This window comes from Aquarana catesbeiana, linkage group LG01 (assembly GCF_042186555.1).
Source record: "Aquarana catesbeiana isolate 2022-GZ linkage group LG01, ASM4218655v1, whole genome shotgun sequence".
NCBI lineage: Eukaryota > Metazoa > Chordata > Amphibia > Anura > Ranidae > Aquarana > Aquarana catesbeiana.
In genome coordinates, this window is record NC_133324.1 from 571,705,433 (window position 1) to 571,729,929 (window position 24,497).

At 40.1% G+C, this 24,497-nt stretch overlaps 1 protein-coding gene across 1 annotated transcript in view; it reads left to right on the forward strand.

Moving 5' to 3' along the window:
- The window catches only part of FRAS1 (Fraser extracellular matrix complex subunit 1), an 830,295-nt gene that overhangs the window by 580,552 nt on the left and 225,246 nt on the right, over positions 1-24,497 (forward strand). Inside the window, exons 27-30 of the mRNA XM_073597432.1 lie at positions 986-1,256; positions 9,607-9,691; positions 11,814-12,134; positions 18,468-18,621. Coding sequence (XP_073453533.1) covers positions 986-1,256; positions 9,607-9,691; positions 11,814-12,134; positions 18,468-18,621 — 831 coding nt within the window. The remainder of the gene's footprint in view (positions 1-985; positions 1,257-9,606; positions 9,692-11,813; positions 12,135-18,467; positions 18,622-24,497) is intronic.

The window sequence follows — 24,497 nt, forward strand, 5'->3', positions numbered from 1 at the left end:
CTAATTGGACAATACCAAAAGATAACGTGACCTAACACAACCTAATTGTAGAGTGGCAAACCTCCATCCCTATTACCCTATAACATACTATGAGATAAGTAAAGAGAAAACTGGACTTTAAATGAGCCCTGTCACTAAATTAACGATGTTACCTTATTTGTATAAGTCATTAGATTTTTTATTTAGTACAATCAAGTTGATAATGTCAATAAACTTTGGTTAAAAAACATGATATATTGTAAATGATCCAATCATATATAGACAATTATTATAAACAATTTAAAATACAGAATTCAGAAAAACATGATTAATAATACAGATCCATAAATCACTTATCCGTTAATTATAAGTATATATATATATATATATATATACAATGCACTTTGTGAGCTGAACTTGTCTTGGCATCCTTGTAAACTCTACGCGTTTCATGACTCACAGCCATTCGTCAGGAGTAAGGCACATTAAGGAGAAAAAAATATCAGAAGTAACAGGCATGAATTTTTTTTTACGTAAGATAACAGAATAAATGATTTTCCTGTAATTAGTATAGTATTTGTGCGAAAAAAAATCTCACCAAGACCACACATGCTCAGAAATGAAAGAATACATTACAATATAATACATTACATCACTTCTGAAGTTGTATTCTGTCTAAGGAGAATTTTCATAACTTTTGTAACCTATTCGTTTTCGATATGAGACTAGCATGCAAACAAAAATGAACGATCATTCATCTGATATTCTCATTGTGTGTTTGAGGCTTTAGACAGAGACAGACAAACATCACAAATTAGAAGGGTTAAAGCGAATCTCCAAGCAAACATTTCTTTTTTGCTAGTGCCTTCTGTTTAATTTTTAGGTTCCTGGGATCATTAGACCTTGTGTTTATCTTGTTTATCTTCTGATAATGGATCTTCTGACAATGTGAAATGACACAAAGGTGAAACAAGAATAACCCCAGCATTCTTTGTCTTTATTTCAGCTAACATTCATCCCCCAATGCTCCTTGTGCATGGATCGTTTACGGTTGGTATTGGGGCAGTGAGACCACTGGATTTCTCCTTTATGAGTGTAAAAGATGAGGATACTGAGGAGGTCAGCCTTACTTTTCATGTTGTGAATGCCCCAACCAATGGCCGCCTTGTAAAAATTTTACATGGCAAGGAGGTTCATCTCAACAAAGACACATACTTCAGCTGGAAGGATCTAATTGAGCAAAGAGTGAGGTTCAAGCATAGCAAAGAGAAGTCAAGGTAAGAGAAGAAACACAAGACCAATTGTCCTTTCAATCGTTGGCTGAAAAGTGTTACCAATTATACATGGTTTATAAAGCATTTAAGCAAAGTACTTAAAACATGGCTAATTTTTCTTAATTACTTAAAGTACATCTGCTATGATGTACAATTGTCCTAACTGACCTCAGAAAGCAAAAACAGGCACCCCAAGTGCCTGCATGTGCCTCTCTGGAGCCTAATTTACCCAATAGCCCATATTCCAGGGGGCTCTAAGATACATATTCCTGCACTTCCTAGCAGTGTCAAAAGCTGGGTTGCAGTTTCTTGCACCATGCTTTTGGCTCATCACTATGTTAGGTACCCTTGCAATCCATTAGGATGGTTTGGAAGGTGGGTAGGAATGAACTAGCTTTCAGTACTGCAAAGAAGCATGCAAAACTTGATGCAAGGCACCCAGAGTACCGTTAAAACAACACAGTATTCTGTATCTTTCTGATTCTAATTTCCTTGGCCTGCTTGACCTTTAATTAAAGTGCACAGGTGCACTTCAAAGGGTAAACTATTACATTTCTCATTTTTTTACCAATAACCTTTTTAAAGTTCTTACATATATACAGTATCTCACAAAAGTGATTACACCCCTCACATTTTTGTAAATATTTTATTATATCTTTTCATGTGACAACACTGAAGAAATTACACTTTGCTACAATGTAGAGTAGAGAGTGTACAGCTTGTATAATAGTGTAAATTTGTTGTCCCCTCAAAATAACTCAACACACAGCCATTAATGTCTAAACCGCTGGCAACAAAAGTGAGTACACCCCTAAGTGAAAATGTCAAAACTGGGCCCAATTAGGCATTTTCCCTCCCAGGTGACATGTGACTCGTTAGTGTTACAAGGTCTCATGTGTGAATGGGAAGCAGGTGTGTTAAATTTGGGTGTTATCACTCTCACTATCTCATACTGGTCACTGGAAGTTCAACATGGCACCTCATGGCAAAGAACTCTCTGAGGATCTGAAAAAAAGAATTGTTGCTCTACATAAATGTGGCCTAGGCTAAAAGAAGATTGCCAAGACCCTGAAACTAAGCTGCAGCACGGTAGCCAAGACAATACAGCGGTTTAACAGGACAGGTTCGATTTAGAAGAGGCCTCGCCATGGTCGACCAAAGCAGTTGAGTGCACGTGCTCAGTGTTATATCCAGAGGTTGTCTTTGGGAAATAGACGTCTGAGTGCTGCCAGCATTGCTGCAGAAGTTGAAGGGGTGGGGATCAGCCTGTCAGTGCTCAGACCATATGCCGCACACTGCATCAAATTGGTCTGCACGACTGTTGTCCCAGAAGGAAACCTTTTCTAAAGATGATGCACAAGAAAGCCCGCAAACAGTTTGCTGACAACAAGCAGACTACGGACATGGATTACTGGAACCATGTTCTGTGGTCTGATGAGACCAAGATAAACTTATTTGGTTCAGATGGTGTCAAGCGTGTGTGGCGGCAACCAGGTGAGGAGTACAAAGACAAGCGTGTCTTGCCTACAGTCAAGCATGATGGTGTTAGTGTCATGGTCTGGGGCTGCATGAGTGTTGCCGCCACTGGGGAGCTACAATTCATTGAGGGAACCATGAATGGCAACATGTACTGTGATATACTGAAGCAAAGCATGATCCCCCTTCCTTCAGAGACTGGGCTGCAGGGCAGTATTCCAACATGATAATAACCCCAAACACACTTCCAAGACAACCACTGCCTTGCTAAAGAAGCTGAGAGTAAAGGGGATGGACTGGCCAAGCATGTATTTTTTAAAAATAAACACTGTTATACAAGCTGTACACTCACTACTTTACAATGTAGCAAAGTGTAATTTCTTCATTGTTGTCACACACACACATACACACACACATATATATATATATATATATATATATATATATATATATATATATATATATATATATATATATATATATATACAGTGGGGACGGAAAGTATTCAGACCCCCTTAAGTTTTTCACTCTTTGTTATATTGCAGCCATTTGCTAAAATCATTTAGGTTAATTTTTTTTCCTCATTAATGTTCATACAGCGCCCCATATTGACAGAATAACACAGAATTGTTGACATTTTTGCAGATTTATTAAAAAAGAAAAACTGAAATGTCACATGGTCCTAAGTATTTAGACCCTTTGCTCAGTATTTAGTAGAAGCACCCTTTTGATCTAATACAGCCATGAGTCTTTTTGGGAAAGATGCAACAAGTTTTTCACACCTGGATTTGGGGATCCTCTGTCATCCATCCTTGCAGATCCTCTCCAGTTCTGTCAGGTTGGATGGTAAACGTTGGTGGACAGCCATGTTTAGGTCTCTCCAGTGATGCTCAATTGGGTTTAAGCCAGGGCTCTGGCTGGGCCATTCAAGAACACGGAGTTGTTGTGAAGCCACTCCTTCATTATTTTAGTGTGCTTAGGGTCATTGTCTTGTTGGAAGGTAAACCTTCGGCCCAGTCTGAGGTCCTGAGCACCCTGGAGAAGGTTTTCGCCCAGGATATCCCTGTACTTGACCGCATTCATCTTTCCCTCGATTGCAACCAGTCGTCCTGTCCCTGCAGCTGAAAAACACCTCCACAGCATGATGCACCACCATGCTTCACTGTTGGGACTGTATTAGACAGGTAATGAGCAGTGCCTGGTTTTCTCCACACATACCACTTAGAATTAAGGCTAAAAAGTTCTATCTTGGTCTCATCAGACCAAAGAATCTTATTTCTCACGATCTTGGAGTCCTTCAGGTGTTTTTTAGCAAACTCCATGCGGGCTTTCATGTGTCTTGCACTGAGGAGAGGCTTCCGTCGGGCCACTCTGCCATAAAGCCCCGACTGGTGGAGGGCTGCAGTGATGGTTGACTTTCTACAACTTTCTCCCATCTCCCGACTGCATCTCTGGAGCTCAGCCACAGTGATCTTTGGGTTCTTCTTTACCTCTCTCACCAAGGCTCTTCTTTCCCGATAGCTCAGTTTGTCCGGATGGCCAGCTCCAGGAAGGGTTCTGGTCGTCCCAAACGTCTTCCATTTAAGGATTATGGAGGCCACTGAGCTCTAAGGAACCTTAAGTGTATCAGAATTTTTTTTGTAACCTTGGCCAGATCTGTGCCTTGCCACAATTCTGTCTCTGAGCTCTTCAGGCAGTTCCTTTGACCTCATGATTCTCATTTGCTCTGACATGCACTGTGAGCTGTAAGGTCTTATAAAGACAGGTGTGTGGCTTTCCTAATCAAGTCCAATGACTATAATCAAACACAGCTGGACTCAAATGAAAGTGTAGAACCATCTCAAGGATGATCAGAAGAAATGGACAGCACCTGAGTTAAATATATGAGTGTCACAGCAAAGGGTCTGAATACTTAGGACCATGTGATATTTCAGTTTTTCTTTTTTAATAAATCTGTAAAAATGTCAACAATTCTGTGTTTTTCTGTCAATATGGGGTACTGTGTGTACATTAATGAGGGAAAAAAAATGAACTTAAATGATTTTAGCAAATGGCTGCAATATAACAAAGAGTGAAAAATTTAAGGGGGTCTGAATACTTTCCGTCCCCACTGTTTATATATTTGGCAGTGGCAGCCATTTTAGTCCCATAATCTATGCTCTTAAAATTATTGTAGTAGGGTCATCCCTTTTAGTAGCTGCAAATGCAAATGCAAATGCAAGTTGAGTCATCAAGGATGCGTGTTTATTTACAAGACATTTTAACTACCCTTCCTAATATAATAAATCTAACAAAAGTTTGTTCTGTTTATACAAACCTGTCATAGAACATTCTTAAGACTCTTCTGTAACTAGTGAGCAGCAAAGCATTTGATTAATTTGTTTCTATGCATAGTAAATCGTGGGAGATTAAATGGATTAATCACAGCCTTACATTTTAATGGTAATTTTACATAATTATTTTCACATTTGAAATGAAAGCACAATAAAAGGCAAATTTAGCGATATAGCCTTTTTATTTAATATAGGTGTTTTCTGTTGTAATTTAGTGATTTTCGTTTATGGTTTACCAGTGACTGATATACACACATGGCAAATCGTTTTGCAGCTTTAGCTGTAAAATCTGCACTGATTTAATTGCTTTTCACTTTCATCATAATATTACTTTAAGCTCAACAAAGGAAATGAGTAAGCATTCACAATGTCGCAGATGAAGCATGTAAAATGTCTCTACTGGAATGCCCACTTCAGATAAAATTGTTATTATTTCCAAATCAGCTAATGTACTTTGCATCGGAAGGCTCACCTGATTGTTTTATAAAGCATATAATAAAACACCCCACTGCTGACCATAGCACTATGTCTGATTAAGAAACAACACTCTGGGTTAATAAAGGAATTTTCTGAATTTGAAACAATAGTAAACGTACAATATATAAGGAGGGGTCACTGTTGTGCATATCCTAGGCTAGGGCATTGTCATTGAATGAGAACTATGACAAAGATCACTTTTTCTTGTATTTTAAGGAAATATTGTATATAAAGATACATCCTCAAATATAGATGATTTATAGTTATTTTTGTTTCTATTTTAACTAAATGTGGTCAACCAGAAATCTGAAACAATCTCTTGATATTCTGCTTGAGAGGTTACTTGAATTTTAAAATCTAAACCCAAAAACAAAAATGTAATGTATTGCATCTTACCGGTCCTTAGGTGCTGTGACTGCACTGGTTTTATTTATTTCAGTGTTATTCTCCTTTTATATTCACCTATGATCTGCCAATAGCACAGCTTTGTCCTTGTGCCCTAGTCTCCACTCACCCTAGGCTGCTTCCCTGTTTTGAACTACAAACACATCCCCCTCTCCTCATCTTGTAGTTCAAAAAAGATACCTTAGAAGGCATATAATATTGTTCAAAATTTCAGTTTGGTGCCTAGGCAGTCACAAAAGACACACATTTTCTAGCAGGATCAATCTGTATTTTTCGGTACTTGGAGTACATGTCCTTCAACTAAATAAAAATAATGCAGTCACCACATTATGTCTGGTACGCTGCTACATGATAAAGTTTTTGTTAATGGGCTTAGATAAATTGGAAAAATTTGTTTATAGGGATATGTTAGGTTAGCTTAGACAACATTATAGTGGTTTGGGTTTAAATGTTAGGGTTTATGAAATCATGATTTGGAGGGAAAATTTAAAGTGGAAGTTAGCCCAATTTTTTTTTGTATAATGTGAAAGATGATGTTACGTAGATACCTAACCTGTCATGCTTTAAATTGTGTCTGCCCGTCGAATGGCGGCAGACTACAGTGCTTTAAATTCTCCATAGGCAATGCTTTAAATGCCTTTACAGGTTACCAGTTTTGAGTTGCACAGGAGGTCTGGTGCTAGAATTATTGCTCCCATATTCATTCGCATTAGTGCATAGGCACAATGGGACGGGGCACTTTAAAAAAAAATATTTTTTATATTTTATTATTTATTTCATACACAATATAACTATTTATTTATTTTTTACATTTTTTTTAATGAACTTTATTGCTATCACAAGGGATGAACAACATCCCTTGTGACAACATGGGCCTTGACAGGTCCTCTTTATGGAGAAATTTTGGGTCTATTAGACCCATGGGTGGATCCAGAGTCTAGTCTTGGGAGGGGCACTACCAGAAAATACTTTTTTGCGGGCAATTTATCGGGGCAATGGCTGGTGTTAGCGCTTTCATCATCACTGCACCATGGTTGTTATGGTGTCAGGATGATTGAAGCGCATTATTTCTATTATTACATTGTAATATAAATTGAAATGGTTCAACTCACCATAATGCAGAATCAGTGGGAGGCCTGAGCGTGTCACTTTCCACATCGACCTGCCTTCAGATGTGGATTGTCACTTGCCACGTCCCAGCCACAAGTTGCGGATTGTCACTTGCCTGCTACCATATGCGCATTGTCACTTGCCACATGTGACAGATTGTCACTTGGCACGTCACCTGCCATACGTTGCGCATTGTCACTTGCCACATGTTGCTGATTGTCACTTGCCACGTCACCTGCCACATGTTGTGGATTGTCACTTGCCACGTCACCTGCCACACATTGCGGATTGTCACTTGCCACATGTTGCTGATTGTCACTTGCCACGTCACCTGCCACACGTTGCGAAATGTAATTTGCCACGTCACCTGTCACGCGTTGCTGATTGTCTTTTTTCCTCATCACCTGTCACACGTTGCTAATTGTCACTTGCCACGTCACCTGCCACATGTTGCTGATTGTCACTTGCCATGTCATCTGCCACACATTGCTGATTGTCATTGGCCTGCTAAGGTGCAGATTGTCACTTGCCAGAGTGAATACAGGCAGCAGAGAGATGATGTAATCTCTCTGCTTGCACAGTGAGGGCGGAACTACAGTGATGCAGGGCGGGTGGTGAGAGATGATGTCATCTCTCTGCTCCCCGCCCACCAGCTCGCTGACTGGCCAGCACCTCTGCTCACCTGCCGACCAGCCTGCCCACTCATTCACCCGATGACTTCCCTGCCGGCCAGCACACTCACCTGCCGACCCCCCTCACTCACCCACCGACCTGCCCGCTCAGGCACTCACTCACCTGCCAACCCCCCCACTCACCCGCCGACCTGCCCACTCAGGCGCTTACTCACCTGCCGACCCCTGCTGACTAACTCGCCAGCACACACGCCTGCCCGCAAACTCATCCTCTGACTGACCTGCCCGCTTACCCACCAGCCCATTACTAATTTCTGGGGCGGGGGGGCAATTGCCTCATTGCCCCCCCCCCCGAGAAATTAATGATCCACCCCTGATTAGACCCCAAATCTCTCCTCTTGCCCCCCATGCAGCCGATCAGACACAGACCAGTCTGATTGGCAGATTCCCTGGTCGCTGATGAAATCCCAATTTCCGGGGGTTAATGAGAGAGGCTCCTGGCCTCTGCGCTGGGATGTGACCGGAGAGCCCGGAAGAGGTGGTGGCAGGAGGGGGGTGGGACCCCCTTCTGCCACCTGCAGAAGTGATCGATTGGCTAATTAGCCACTCAGATCACTTCTGCAAAAAAGAGACTTGCTAGGTGCAGGCATCATTAAGGTATAACTACTGAAATCGGGGGACGTCCATGGACGTTCACCCGGTGGAAAGTGGTTAATGCATTCTATGCATTGAGATAAAAAATCTGTGTGCAGCAGCCCCCCTCCTCATTTGCAGGAGCCAATTGCGCCTGCTGCTGTCAATAAAAATCAGTGAACAAGACCAAAGAAATACATCCACAGTTGCCTTATTGTACAACCATATGTTTATTTCTGAAAATGTTGTTACAGTTATTACTGTACAAGCAAAGAATGTAATAGACCGCATGGTCAGCTAACATTGATTCTTATGTTTCCTAACAAATATGGGATCTGTTTTGTGTCCGTAAAATTAAGAATGTTTTTTTTTTTTGTGTTTGTTTTTCAATAAAAAAATTATCTGATTTAAAAAAATTAATGAACAAAAATCAGTGAGCCAATGAGGAGAGAGAGGGGCAAGGTAGAGCCGTGACTTCATGTCTGAATGAACCAACAGGGCAGCGGCTTGGCCCGAGTGCCCCCATAGCAAGCTGCTTGCTATGGGGCACTCGGTAGGAGGGAGGGGCCAGGAATGCCGGCGACGGATTCGAGAAGAGGAAGATCTGAGCTACTCTGTGCAAAAACCAATGCGCAGAGCAGGTAAGTATGACATGTTTGTTGTTCTTAAAAAAAAAAAACAAGACTTTAATGTCACTTTAAGGGAAAACAAAATTGCAAACAGGCAGGCACTTTATTGTAGGGAAGATGTGCTATGTCTTTCTGCATTAACACAAGCATACCTGCCTGTTTGCAATTTTCTCTAGAATGTAAACTGAGCTGTGAATGTCTAGCTAAATATATATTAGCAACACCGGAATAAATATACTCCCCGTGTGCATGCACAGGAGTTAAGTCATTCCCCAGCCAGCCAATCAAGGTGGCCAAGGACCCGGCACAATGGAGAAGCCAAGGGAGAAGATGTTGATGCTGCTAAGGGACCTCATATTGTTGGAGCAGAGATAAGTATTAGTGTAGTTTAGTTCTGACATAAGCTACAAGGGCACATTTTGAGGAATTGGTCAGTGTTAAGGTTTAGGTAAGGATTTTAGAGGTTTTTTTTCTTTGGGATGGAATAGAGAATGGTTAGAATCCTTGCCTATTTTTTATTGCTGTCTATCGCTGAGATTTCCTGTCATTCACTACCCTGGTGATAAAATTGTCTCTAAGGCAAGAAGCTTTGCAGAGCCTGAGCAACCATCCAACAATAAAATATACATTATTCTAATTATATTTTTCTTGTATACAGGAGTGGCTTCTTCTCATTAAAAGTCAGCGATGGCCAGCTGTTCTCCCAAACAAAAGCCATCAATGTTCAAGCTGTGTCGACAAAGGTGATATAAAAACACTTAAACACTAATATAGGGCACCCATCTTAACTTGCTCCCAATTAAATGATGTTAGATAAGAGTATTTAAGCAGATTGTTAAAAAAAATGCTCAGTGAAAGGCACAAGAGCTCATGCACATGGAAGATGAATTTGCAGGTTTATGGGTGTGCAGCATAAAATATAACTGTATTTGTGGCACTTGGAAGCCCCAGCTGCTGCGTAATTCGGGCCATTGGAAAGATTACAATATACTGTGTACAGGTACTTGCATGTAAATGTCAGTTCTTATGTTTACAGTAGCACTTGGATGTTGGAAAATATACCCATATGCGTGCACCTGTAAACATAAGAATATTTTGTAATTTTTTCAAATAGGCAAATTTATGCAGAAGCTGGGGTTCTGGGGCATTGCAAATACAGACAAAAATTTTACTGTTCAGCCATATGCCTGCAAATGCATCCATGTGCATTGTAATTGTAAAAAAATGTAAAAAAGAAAAACTTTCCTCGCATCCAGCTTCCAAAGTCACCTCGTATAGGCGTCCGAGTAATGTTATTGCGGGGTGTTGGGAAAGCTGTGGATCCCAAATCTAAGGAGAAAACGCTCCAACACTGTGCAGAAATGCATTTTTGTGGAATCTGGGATCCTTAGCCTGCCCAGGATCCTGCAAAAAGGCCTGGGAATGTCATACTCACTTAGGGGATCCCACAGCTGGGATGTAAAGTATTTTTTACTTTTTTCTGTCAGTTTTTGTGTTTAATCTCTTTCAGTTTTGTTTTTATTTGGGATTATGGGGGAGATAGCAAGATAAGTGGACCTTGCATTGCCAACACGTCATTGCCATTGCATGTATGTAGCATATAAGCAAACTGTACTGTATGTCCAAGCTGTATAATTTCTTCTTTAAAGGCCAAGTTTACCCTTAAAGCGTAACTCCACTTTTGTTGAGAAAAAAAACATTACAAGGATTTTAACAAACTTTGTTGCAGAGTCCTACTTTTTGTTATTCTGAAGAAATCACTGTTTGTTCCTCTGTGCTGAGTGAGTCTAATGGGAGAGGTTTCATAATTATTAACCAGCTGGTGCAGAATCAGGGCTCTAATGAGGAAAATTGCTGGGTCTGCATCCCTTTATACGTTATTTCCTATTGGGAGTATCTTATAAAAAAATTAATTTTTTTGTTGCAGGGGATGCCAAAAATCTGATTTGTATCTTAGTGTAGACATTTGGGAAAATCAGTGAGCCAATCATACAAGCAGGAAATAATGTTTCTGGAGGGCTTTCTGTATACATTCTATGGACAAAACACCTCCAAGTAGCCATATTGCATTTTACAGAAAATGACAGAGCTGCAGATTGAAAAGGAAAGGTATTTTTTAATACCATTCAATTGCAATATGACTTGTGTTACAATTGTATATGCTATATATTTTTTTAATTGCTATTTTTTTCCCGTGAAAGTGGAGTTACCCTTTAAACAAAATAATACATACACATGATTTTGTGGGGGGAAAAAATGTGCATAATTTTTTTTTTTGTTTGTTTTTTTACAGAAACCTGCAAAACTGATCGCACTGGTCATGGGTGCAGTGTTAGGCTCATGTACGTTCTCCCTCCAGCTTTCTGCTCGTATCCCCATATGGGTTGCCAGTTAGAAATCTGGAGGAAGAATGAATGGACTACGGGCATGCTGATCAGCATTCTTGTAGTCCATTGAAAACTACAAGCACATTAGTAAATGAAAACTGTGCTTGTGTGCAAAGGGCCCCCACACAGCCACACCAATTTGTGGAGGAGAGGAACACCTGCCTTCTTTCACGGGGATAACTCAGGGGTGTAATGCTTAGGAGCATGTTATATGTTACGCCCAAATCCAAATGTGAGTGTGGATGGGAATGGTAGTATATTAATTCACAGATTTCTCTGAATAAATTATGTGGCTGTGCACACAGTTGGGGGGGGGGGGGTTGGGGTGGTTGCTTGGCACCATGTTTCACCCTAAATGTGTGGGAGCAACATGGTCTTTTAGGTGGAGATATCCAATAAAGTCTTGTGTATCATTGTTGCGCTTTCTGGTTTATATTGTCTTATTTGCTAATTATGTTTGCATTTTGTTTTACACCAGGCACCATATATACTGAGGAAGGAGGTAATGCTAGTTGGCAAAGGTGAAATTGGAGCTTTTACTAGTTCTGTTTTAGACCTGAGAGATGATGATAATGCCCAGGATGTTGTAGTTGTTGTTCTTGAGTCTCCTAAACATGGACAGCTGGTTATTCCCCCGGGGAATACACCCATCCATAAGTTCCGGCTCGATGATATTAAAAATGGAGTGCTGCATTATAATCATGATGGCTCTGACACTCAGGGTGATGCCATTCTCTTTCAATTTAATGATGGATACTACTTTGAAAATATCCTCTTCCATATCAAAGTTTCTGAAAAGGTATTTGATGCATTAAATATAATTGACTTGTATTAGCAATTGCATTTAGACAGGTCACACACTTTATATACCAATAAATCATTATGTGGCTTATTTAAAGTGGAAAAAGGGGAAGACTTGCTATGCTATAGAAGTTACTTTTTTTGTTTAATTATCTTTAAGCAGTCCTTTAATAAAATGTACCTTTTTTGAGGAAAGCCTCCAAAAAAAGTGCACTTCCTGGTATGTGAGGGTGGTTAGGCATTCCTATGCTTATGGTGTTCATGCTGTGCATCTGCAATGTGAAATGTAAGGTACTGCTGCCTCTGACAGCTAGTCTCAGGAGATTTTGAGTGAGATTTAGTGTCACTGCTGCTGCTTACTCTTCTTGCTGGAGGCCCTAACATGAGGAAGCAAAAATACTTTTTATCAAGATGTCTCCCCACAGAGAAACAGTGCCAGAAAAGGCAATGTAAGTAATGGGGAAAGACCAGCTGCAGGGAGACCACAGACAATGCTGGTTAGTAGCTTTTTGTTCCCCCCATTTTTTAAAAATTTAGAGTACAGCTTCCAGAGTTGAGGCCCATGGGATTTCAGTAGTCTAACTGTACCAAATTTAATATACTCTCTTGTTCTTCATTTAATGTCTTCTGAGCTTTAGGTACAGGAAATATTTAATTGTAGCTGGTACTTTTGTTGACATGCTTTTAAGGGTGCGTATCACAGCACAATTTTACCCTTATCTTGGTAACTTTACTTAGTGAGTTCCAGCACCTGAAGTGCACTCGATTAGTGACTGACCCAACAGTGAAGCAAGGATAAGATGGATGACCGCACACTACCATGCAGAACAGATAAAAACATCATCACAGCTTCACAAAGGCCGAAACAAACATTTGTTTCACACTTTAGAGCGCTTATCTATTACAACTAAGGTCTATAATGTGAAACACGCCAGTGTTTGTTCCTGCCTTTGTGGAGCTGTGATGATATTTTCATCTGTGGATTACTACAATAAGGTTTTAAGATCTTTTGTATGGTAGTGTGTGGTCATCCCCCTCTTACTTCCAGCCTGGAGCGGTGTAATACCTATCTTAAAAGCAAGGATAAGGATGACCAAGTTAGAAGAATGCACCTTCATAAATGAGTCAGTAATGGCAGCTCTCGCATATCTGTGCCTTAAAAAAATTGATATAAAATCTTTATGCACAGAAAGGCATACACTTTATGATATGACTAATTAAGTGCTGAAACTATTCATCTGTAGTATTTATGTTCCATATTTTCCAGAGGCAAGTTTTAATGGATAAAAGTAAAAACTTTTCAGTTATTTCAAGCATACATTTCCTTAATAATATAACCTTAAAGGACTGCATGGATTGTGACTACTTTAAAGAAATTGGATTTCTGCTCAATGAACTTGAATAGTACTTTCAGTTGGTAATGGTTTAATGAAGGATTATGAGTGTGTGTCACTTGAGAACAAGCTGGACAGAGCACTGTATGTTCAACGGTGTTCTTGTAGAATGTTTTTGTATCACATTTACAGATACTGTTACTGGTTAAGCTGTGACACACTAAAGCATTCTATCAGGATTTTAAGACGGAACATACAGGATAATCAATCCAAGCTTTCCACACTATATTGTTTACTGCAACGATAATAGAAATTTGTAATGGCGTCACTTATGATGATGGAAATGTCCTTTGTTTCTGCTCATAGCTGTTAGTTACCTTGATGCATTGCTGTTTGTTTTTGTGTAGATCAATATTACAAAGTACACTATATTATCAAAACTATTGGGACATCTGCCTTTACACGCACATGAACTTTGAGGGCATCCCATTCTTAGTCCGAAGGGTTCAATATTGAGTTGGCCCACTCTTTTCAGTTTCAACCCTTCTGGGAAGGCTGTCCACAAGGTTTAGGAGTGTGTCTATGTGAATGTTTGTCCATTCGTCCAGAAGCGCATTTGTGAGGTCAGGCACTGATGTGGACGAGAAGGCCTGGCTCGCAGTCTACGCTCTAATTCATCCCAAAGGTATATTTGGTAATATAGTGTATATGGCAAGGGTATCGAACAATTTGAAAATATGCATTTTACATCTTGTAGTTATGTCATGCTGTAATTGGACTTGGACTCCTATAGATACATAAAGATGACACTGAAAACCCTGAAGCATGCACACTTCAAAACAATTCAGCAACTTGGGTTCTGACCTCAAAGGTTTATAAGTAACAACAGAAAAATACAGTTTGGATTGTAGGCACCCAGCTCTGTATTACTTAGGCTATCATGGTGATAGATGAAAAAAATATAACATATTCCAGATTCCTTCATTCATGCTAACCGCACTGAAGGTGCCAGCAGAATATCCAGAGAATTGGACCATGTAGGTGTTCCCAAGATGATGATAGCAAGTACATATGAGTATTCTGGGTGTCTGACACTGATCAGCTCTCTGCCCCACTAATTATACTCACCTGTCATTTAAACAAACCCTTCACAAGAGTTTATTGACTGAAATCAGGTTAGTGTAATGAGAACTGTAGAGAGATGATCAGGAGCAGAATGTTTTTATTTACATGCTAAAGTTGTTTCATGTCAGCAATCAAACACAGACTATTTTACTCAATTCTTTCTATGAAAAACATAAAGAAGGTGCTACTTTGGAGTGCTTCTACACAATGTTGTCTGAGTCACTTAAAAATCGTGGCAGGTGTCTCAGCATTTATTATTCTACATGAGACACCTACACACCCTCCAATGTGACCCACGCCAGTAGGAACAAAATACTCTGCTCTTGATTATGTCCCTCTCTCTCTTATTACATTTAATGGCATTTAAGGATGAACTCTGGAAAAATTAAAAAAACAATGCTTGAAGTGGTGCCCTCCCTGCACTACAAAGGATAAATTAAAGTTAAAGTTTTACTTAACTTTTTCCCTCACTCACCCTGGCTCCCCCACTCCATGCAATTGGTCCCCTGAAGCTGCTTCTCTTCTGCACTCTGTCCATCTGTCAGACTCTGGCATCATCACAATCAGCAGTACATTTCCTGTCAGGGAGCAGAGCGGTGAGAAGAACCCAGCAGTTCCACCCACTACTGGCTACCTGGAGGGGGCGGAGACAAGATCAGTCTTGTCATGGAGAGAGAACAGCAGTGACCAGTCTTTATTAAGTGTTCTTGCATAGCAAGAACACTTACTGTTATCTCACATATATATTATTATTCTTATTATAGCCAAATTTACCACCCTAACTCCTCCCACAGCTTTTACACTATATAGACAGTAATATACCGAAACGTGCGGATTGTTCCAGATTATTGTGCTATTACTTTGTGGAATGTTTCGCCGAATGGTTCACGAAATATCGTTGTTTTTGTGGCAAAATTGGTCCCATAGGAATGAATGGCGAAATGTTCAAATCTAGAGTGGGAGGTGACAAAAGCTGAAAAAGGACATGATTTCTAAACTGCCACCACTCCCTCATTTTCAAGCCCACCTACACAAATCTTATATTAAAATGTTCATCTATCCCTGCTGCCACTAAACATGCCCACAGCTAAGCCATAGTCCTGATAGTTTTCACAATATGACCATTTGTTTGAAACTCACGCCGTCCATTGACATTCATTGAAACTCCACTCTAGCCACTTCAAATTTGAAGGGAAATATCTAAACTGCGACTGTGCCTTAGTTTTTAATATTTCAGAGACATACTATGCATCAAAATCTAGGTCTGGGTCTTGTGATTCTAATATAAAGCTCTTCGCTGTAGGATTTATAGTTTTTAAAATACGACCGTGTAAAGTTTGTTTTCTTTAGAAAGCAGCCATAGCTTGAGTAGAAACCTCAGTTTTCTGCCAGCATGTGCTAGAGAAAGATACTTGCTCTCTGCGTGGAAGTGGTGGTCTCTCTGCAGAGGTCTGACACACAACTTTAATAGTCAGACCTATTACTCTGCAACACACAAAGCACATGCATTATTCTGATTGGAGAGCACTAACCCACACTCGGGAGAGATAGATAGATAGATAGATAGATAGATAGATAGATAGATAGATAGATAGATAGATAGATAGATAGATACAGTATCTCACAAAAGTGAGTACACCCCTAACATTTTTGTAAATATTTTATTATATCTTTCCATGTGACAACACTGAAGAAATGACACTTTGCTACAATTAAAGTAGTGAGTGTACAGCTTGTATAACAGTGTAAATTTGCTGTCCCCTCAAAATAACTCAAGGCACAGCCATTAATGTCTAAACCGCTGGCAACAAAAGTGAGTACACCCCTAAGTGAAAATGTCAAAATTGGGCCCAATTAGCCATTTTACCTCCCCGGTGTAATGTGACTCATTAGTGTTACATGGTCTCAGGTGTGAATGGGGAACAGGTGTGTTAAATTTGGTGTTATCGCTCTCACTCTCTTACACTGGTCACTGGAAGTTCAACATGGCACCTCATGGCAACGAACTCTCTGAGAATCTGAAAAAAAGAATTGTTGCTCTACATAAAGATGGCCCAGGCTATAAGAAGATTGCCAAGACCCTGAAACTAAGCAGCAGCACGGTAGCCAAGACCATACAGCTGTTTAACGGGACAGGTTCCACTCAGAACAGGCCTCACCCTGATCAAAGAAGTTGAGTGCACGTGCTCAGTGTCATATCCAGAGGTTGTCTTTGAGAAGTAGACAAAAGAGTGCTGTTAGCATTGTTGCAGAGGTTGAAGGGGTGGACGGTCAGCCTGTCAGTGCTCAGACCATATGCCGTACACTGCATCAAATTGGTCTGCATGGCTTTCGTCCCAAAAGGAAGCCTCTTCTAAAGATGATGCACAAGAAAGCCCGCAAACAGTTTACTGAAGACAAGCAGACTAAGGACATGGATTACTGGAACCATGTCCTGTGGTCTGATGAAACCAAGATAAACTTATTTGGTTCAGATGGTTTCAAGCGTGTGTGGCAGCAACCAGGTGAGGAGTACAAAGACAAGTGTGTCTACAGTCAAGCATGTTGGTGGGCGTGTCATGGTCTGGGGTTACATGAGTGCTGCCAGCACTGGGGAGCTGCAGTTGATTGAGGAAACCATGAATGCCAACATGTACTGTGACATACTGAAGCAGAGCATGATCCCTCCTTTCAGAGACTGGGCCACAGGGCTGTATTCCAAGATGACCACTGCCTTGCTAAAGAAGCTGAGGGTAAAGGTGATGGACTGGCCAAGCATGTCTTCAGACCTAAACCCTATTGAGCATCTGTGGGGCATCCTCAAAGAGGAAGGTGGAGGAGTGCAAGGTCTCTAACATCCAACAGCTCCGTGGTGTTGTCATGGAGGAGTGGAAGAGGACTCCAGTGGCAACCTGTGAAGCTCTGGTGAACTACATGCCCAAGAGGGTTAAGGCAGTGCTGGAAAATAATGGTGGCCACACAAAACACACTTTGGGCCCAATTTGGACTTTTCACTTAGGAGTGCACTCACTTTTGTTGCCAGCGGTTTAGCCATTAATGGCTGTGTTTTGAGTTATTTTGAGGGGATAGCAAATTTGCACTGTTATATAAGCTGTACACTTTACATTGTAGTACACTTTACACTGTACTTTACATTGTAGCAAACTGTCATTTCTTCGGTGTTGTCACAAGAAAAGATATAATAAAATATTTATAAAAATGTGAGGGGTGTACTCACTTTTGTGAGATACTGTAGATAGATAGATAGATAGATAGATAGATAGATAGATAGATAGATAGATAGATAGATAGATAGATAGATAGATAGAAAGATAGATATAGACAGTGAGAGACTGTGTGAGAAAGAGTGGGGCTCTACATATGTGAACATCAAACCTTCTGGTCCTTTAAGATTTTTTTAAGACTATATTTACATAAAAACACTGAGCCATACAGGAGTAATTGTATGAGCAGTTTGCAAGAAAAATTCCTCTGGCACTTCAGTTCTGGGTCAAACGTCTAGGCCTCATTGTGGCTTCTGGTTGCAGAGACCATGTGAGCCTAGCCTAGGGTGAGGGAGTTTGGGAGCTGAATTTTAATAAGTCTGCCATCTACTTTATCCTTATTTTAGAGCTTGAGTTTTGATTAGCATTCATATAAATTGAAGCTTGGTTGTCCTTTAACAAAGCATAAAGTACTAAGGACAGTTATAAGTTATTTTAATGTATTCACTGGAACTTGGATTGGCTGTATTAGCAAGGATTACAGAAAAGTTTTATAATTAGCATTTTAATGAATACATTTTTTCTATGTAGAAATAGCCTGAATCAGCAAAGTTAACATAGCTAAATGTGAATGATGAACTGATTTCTCTTTTTCTCTTTCTCTGACAGATAAATGGAGGACTTCAGCTTGTATTAAACTCTGCTGTATGGGTTCCAGAGGGAGGAATGCTTCAGATTTCAAGCAGACTGCTGCAGTCTAGGGCATTTGGTGCTGCTGACTCTGAAATCTTATACACAATTACAAGTGAACGCCCAAAATATGGTAACTACTAATTGGGAAGTTAATGGAAGATGTCAGAAATCATCAATTGTATTTATTCATACCAAAATGACATTTTTAAACTATAGCAACCAGGAATGAGTGAATGTGCCTATTTTCAGTTTGCAAGGTGTTCACTGAACCCTGCTTAAATTTAGAAAATTGCAAACTTATATAACGACCAATAACAACACATAAATAACAGTGTCTGACTAGTATGCAAGCATCTTGGTTAGGCTGCAGTGTTATAGGTAGAGACAGGGCAGGTTACATCTTTAATTAAGAATTTTAATGTGTAACTTCAGAGACAATAGCCACAAATAGTGTGCAGTTACTGGACCATATCTTAGCAGCTTCTTTAGGCCACAATATAAGAGGGAGGAACAAGGCAGTTGTTATCCTTATTCAAAATTAGAGTGTATACTTCAGACACTATAGCCATAAATATTGCACATTGGTTGGACAGTAAGAAAACAGATTCATTATCCTGCAATATAGGAGGGAGAGATGAGGCAGGTATTATCCTAAAACAAAAGTTAGAGTATATCATTTCAGAGACAATATCCACACAAATTGCATAGTGGCTGGACAGTATTTGGACAGCATCATTAGGCCACAATGTAAGAGGGAGAGTGAAAGCAGGTTGTATTCTGAAATAAAAATGAGAGTGTATTATTTGACAGAAAACAGCCAAACATATTGTACAGTGGATGGGCAACATGTTAGCAGCTTCTTTAGCCCACAGTGTATGGGCAAAAGAAAAGACAGATTTGATCTTAAAATAAAAATCAGAGTGTAATATTTCAGAGAAAACAGACACAAATAGCATAGTCACTGGGCTGTATATAGGCAGCTTGATTAGGGAGTAATGCAAGAGGGAAAGATAAGGCAGCTTTTATCCTCAAACAAACATTAGAGTGTATTATTTAAGAGACAATAGCCACACATATTATACAGTGGCTGGAATATATGTAAGCAGATTAGTAAGGCTGAAATGCAAGAGTGAGACAAAGCAGGTTTTATATTCAAAAAGGCATTTTAATTAAATCACCACAAGTATTGTTCAGTGCCTAGACAGTATGTAGACGGCTTGCTTAGGCTGCAATACAGGAGGAAGAAACATTTTTTTCTTGAAATAAAATTTAGAATGTATTACTTGAGAGATAAATAGCTACAAATATTTTGCTTGCTAGAGCACTGAACTGAGCCTCAAACTTGGAGACATAGAGCATAAATAAACCTGCAGCAAACATTTGACAGTTTGCAGCTAAGGTACAGCTGTTTGAACATTGTGAGCGAGTGCCTGAACACCATAATAGGCTACAAAATGTGTGGTGCAATGCAGGATTTACCCTGCAGGAAACAATAAAGTTTTTGTCAACTGAGGTCCAGCTACATTATGAGTGACACTTTTACAGTGGGGACCAGAGAAAAAGGGGGGGTGGAGGAGAACACAGCATGCTGGAGAAGGAAGACACGGAGGACAGTGGACAGCTGTGAGCACCGATCTCCCTGCATGGCTTTTCAGGTGAAAGCCGTGGGAGGGAGAGAAGGAGAAGCAGATGATGAAAAGCCATGCAGGGAGATCGGTGCTCACAGCTGTCCCTTCTGAACAGATCATCCCCGACTGTCACTGGACATCCATGTGTGCAGAAGTGACGGGGGGCCGTGAGCGCGCTCTGCTTTTACCCAGAACACACTCTGCCTATCCTGTGCGCGCTCTGGCCAAGGGGAGTGTAGAGGTGGGCAGGGAGTCTGCTGGCATCACGACTCACCCACCGCACCAGATAACAGACCCGCCCACTGAACCAGTAGTTTTTGGGGGCTCCAAATAGAGGCATGTATATCCTTATAGTTCAGCACTATGGCAGTACTTTATAATTGATGAGAGTGGGTTTACATCCACTTTAAATCACGAAGTTCATGGGAGGAGCAAAGAGTTCAAGGTTCAGCAGAAGTCAAGGCACAAAGCAGGGTTGTCCAATGGATCAGACAGGGTGCTGTCCAGCATCTCAGATAGCTCAGCAAGAAGAGTCATTTCCAAGCACAGCAGAGGTGCCAGGTTTAAATCAAGGCCCTGACACTAACATTTCCCATATCCTTGTATATTGCATTCACTAAGATGCACGCCTAAACATTTTTTCAAATTATCAATACTCCCCACTGACACCACCAACTGTAAAAGGGAATTTCACATCTTTACCACTCTGACAGTAAAGAGACTCTTACGCAGTTTAAAGGATAAGTTCACCTTTCATAACATGTTACACCCATATTTGGGGTGTAACATGTTATGAATGCACCGGCCCCAGCACCTCCCACTCCCCGGCTGTGACAGGATAATCTTCTCCCCTCCTCCCCCCCGCTAGCTGTCAAAATAAAAAATAAAAACACGGCCATGCGGGACTCTGGCAACGCTCTGTGAATGGGAAACTATAAGGTCCGACAGCTTTTGCGACCTGTAGTTTTCAATGAACTGCTGTGAGCGCTGTGGTAGTTCATTTATTCTTCCTGTTAGAATGTATGCAAGCCAATACAATGACAGATCTGCAGATCTTCACCTGCAAAAAATGTGCATTTATTATTTTTTTGTCAAAAGGTGAATTTATGCTATCCTTTAAGGTTAAACCACTTCCAATCCAACACCATTGAGTGGCCATGTAGCTTCTTAAGCAACCTGAGACTAAAAAGATTTCTCCCTGTGTTAGAATCACCATTCAGATGGTTTGTATTTTGCAAGCAAATCTCCTCCTAAGCGTCTCTTCTCCAGGGAGAGAGAATGTCACCAGCACACCATAAATCTTCAAAACGGGTCCAAAGATTTATTCAGCAATCACATCATTATAGCAAAAACAATGTTTTGAGGCCTTGCAAGTTCCCTTGTGAGTGTATATATATATATATTTTGGATTATGATTTTTTGGTCTAATTGTAACTTTCTACATCCGTAGAAAAGTTTTATAATATAACCATGTGCCCCCGAAGAAGAATACGATTAAAATTTTGAAACACGTTGGGATTTTTCCTGTCTTATACCTTCTAGACTTTTAAAAAATATTTTTTTCTGTTTCCTGATCCACACTTATACATAACCGCTGAGTTTAAACCATTTATCTGTGGCTTTGCCCTATAAAATCCCATCTTTTTTTGTCTACCTTTATCATCTGATTATCTTCAGTGGTCACTGCAGCACCCATCTACACACACAGACATTTTTGGGGAATATGTGTGTTGGAAATAGTATTTTGGAATCTTCTCCAGGGAGCATAAGTTTAATGTTTGTAGTTGTTCCTCATAACTGAGGTCCTCCAGTCCTGGTATTAGCTTTGTTTCCCTTCTCCAGTTCCAGTGCATGCTTCCTTAGGACTGGTGACCAGAACTGGACAGGATTTTCAAGATGTGGAGTTTTGTAAAGTGGTAGAATTATAGTCTTATCTCTTGAGTAAATACCCTTTTTAATAGGGACAAACTTATAAAGATAAAACTTTTGCATAGAATTTATTATACCCCTATAAAACTCCACAGGCTGTATCCAGAGCAAGATCTTACCTGTCCTCACTGCCAGCTACACTTGGGAACCTATTTGCATATGTTCTAGGATTGTCCCAAGATCATTCCCTTTCCTGATGTTTTTGAATTGATTAACATTCGATTACAAATGTCCCTGCCTGTTTCATATGAACTGACCTTGCTTGGACTTCATGAGAATGAGCAATGCTCTCATCATCTAAAGCTAAAGAAAGAAATACTTGTCAGTGGAGCTTGTCAGACTCTCCTGCTGTGTTGTCCTGGGAGGCCACGATTGATGCTGCTCTTCCTTTGTACAAGCTTACTTATATAAGTCATGGCTGCCCGTGGCAGTATAAGGTGTGGCTCCCCTGGAAGTCCGAGTAGTGGGTCTTATAGTGAAGCTCACTTTCAATTTAGAGTGCCACGCCTATGGAAGATACATCGTGAAACTTTCTGCTCCTACTCCCCACCTCCCCCCATAGGTTCTCCATCTAGTGAGCAACTTGCATTCATGTTGTTAGCCCCAAAATACATTACTTTACATTTTTCAATATTAAACCTAATTTGCCATGTAATTGCCCGCCTCTTTATTTTATCAAGGACTTCTTGTAAAGTTTCTTTATCCTACTTTAATTTTTTGCCCTGCAATCAAGAGCCGCTGACGTAGTGAAAAGAACCCCAGCATCCCAATGCCTTTCCTCTTCCTGTACTCGCACAAAACATTGCCTAGCACAAATAGCACAAATATTGCTTTTTTTAACACAAAAGCTCTCTGGCTTTACAGAATGTATACAGTGTTATAGAGATGGAAGTTCATTGTTGACATTAAGTGATCTGTTGCATATCTGTGGAGGATTTCCTCTAAAACATTGTATCAATTACATTAGCAGTTCACGCTCTGCAGTAGCTGGTTTATTACACTGTCAGTGTTGTGCTCAAAAATCTCCATATACAGAGGTCTCCCTTGTATTTCCTCTTCTGGTTTAATGTTTTTTTGACAGTTTTTTCAGTAACAAATGTTATATTTTCCTGCTCTGTGCCATTGTTTTGCACAGAGCAGCCCCGACCCTTCTCTTCTGGGGTCCCCCACCAGTGCTCCTAACTCCTCAGCCGCTTGCTAGGCGGGGTATTCATGCGAGCTTACTCCCGAGCCACACTTTGTGCATCTATTGACACACACACAATGTGACTCAGCCTCACCCCCCCCCCCCCACTCCCTTGTCACCAGTCAAACCTGTGAATATAAAGTTGTTTTTAAAATAAATAGTGAACAAAACATAAATTCTTGGAAGAAAAGTCTTGTTTGTCCACAAAAAGACAGTATATGTAACACTTCAGTATCACAAATAATGCACGGTGGCTTTCTAGGTAGCACTTCTGTCTTGCAGCACTAGGATCTTTGGATCAAAATCCCAATCAGAACACTACCTGCATGGTCTTTTGCATGTGCTCCCTGTGCTCACATGAGTTTCCTCCCAAACTATAAAGACATGCCTCCTGTATGTGTATGTTTGGCTGTGTAGTAGGTACCTTAGATTGTAAGCTCCTTGAGGACAGGGGCTGATGGTATTTAAACACCTGTAAATAATTACGCTTTTTGAAAATCATATAAATTAGAAGAACATTGCTTAGATTTATCCGAGAGGTACATAATACAACAGTTGTTAAAAAAATGCAGAAATTAAGAAGCTGGTAAGATGTTGCCACAACCACCAAATAACAAAGCTGAAAGCAGCAACTGAATTTTAAAACACTCTTTGGGGACAATGTAATAATAGCATTGAATGTTATAAGGAAACATGTACATTTGGAAACCTCTGCTTTACTTTATTCTTATGAGAGGTGTATAATGCAGGTGTTCAGAAAGAAGCAACTACACAGATAACCGAAATCTCAGAAGTGGCGTTTAAGCTTTTTGTTGAGATGATTGTATTTCACATACATTTCCAACAGCATACAAATGGAAAGTGGCTTTCTTTTTGCCACTTAGTTATTGGATTGGAGTACATGTTAGCATGACTGAATATCTGGAAAATAAATGTCTTGAGGAGGAATATTATATGTATTACATATTTGTGTTTTTCATTGCATATATTACCTGTAATGTCTACTACATGTGCTTTATTTAGAGAAATCTCATCAAGAAAGTTTATCTAGCTCATGAGATGATCAATAATAGTCACTCGTGTCTTGTACCAGGCGCAGATAGTGCTGTAGTGGATAAATGTCTTCTCCCTCTCTTTGCAAAACATCCATACTATGGCTCATTGGAGTGGAAGAAGCTAGCTAATTGTTATAATTGGCTTTGAATATATTCTCGCCCCTAATGTAATGCCAACAATTATGAGTATATGATCTATCATATCATG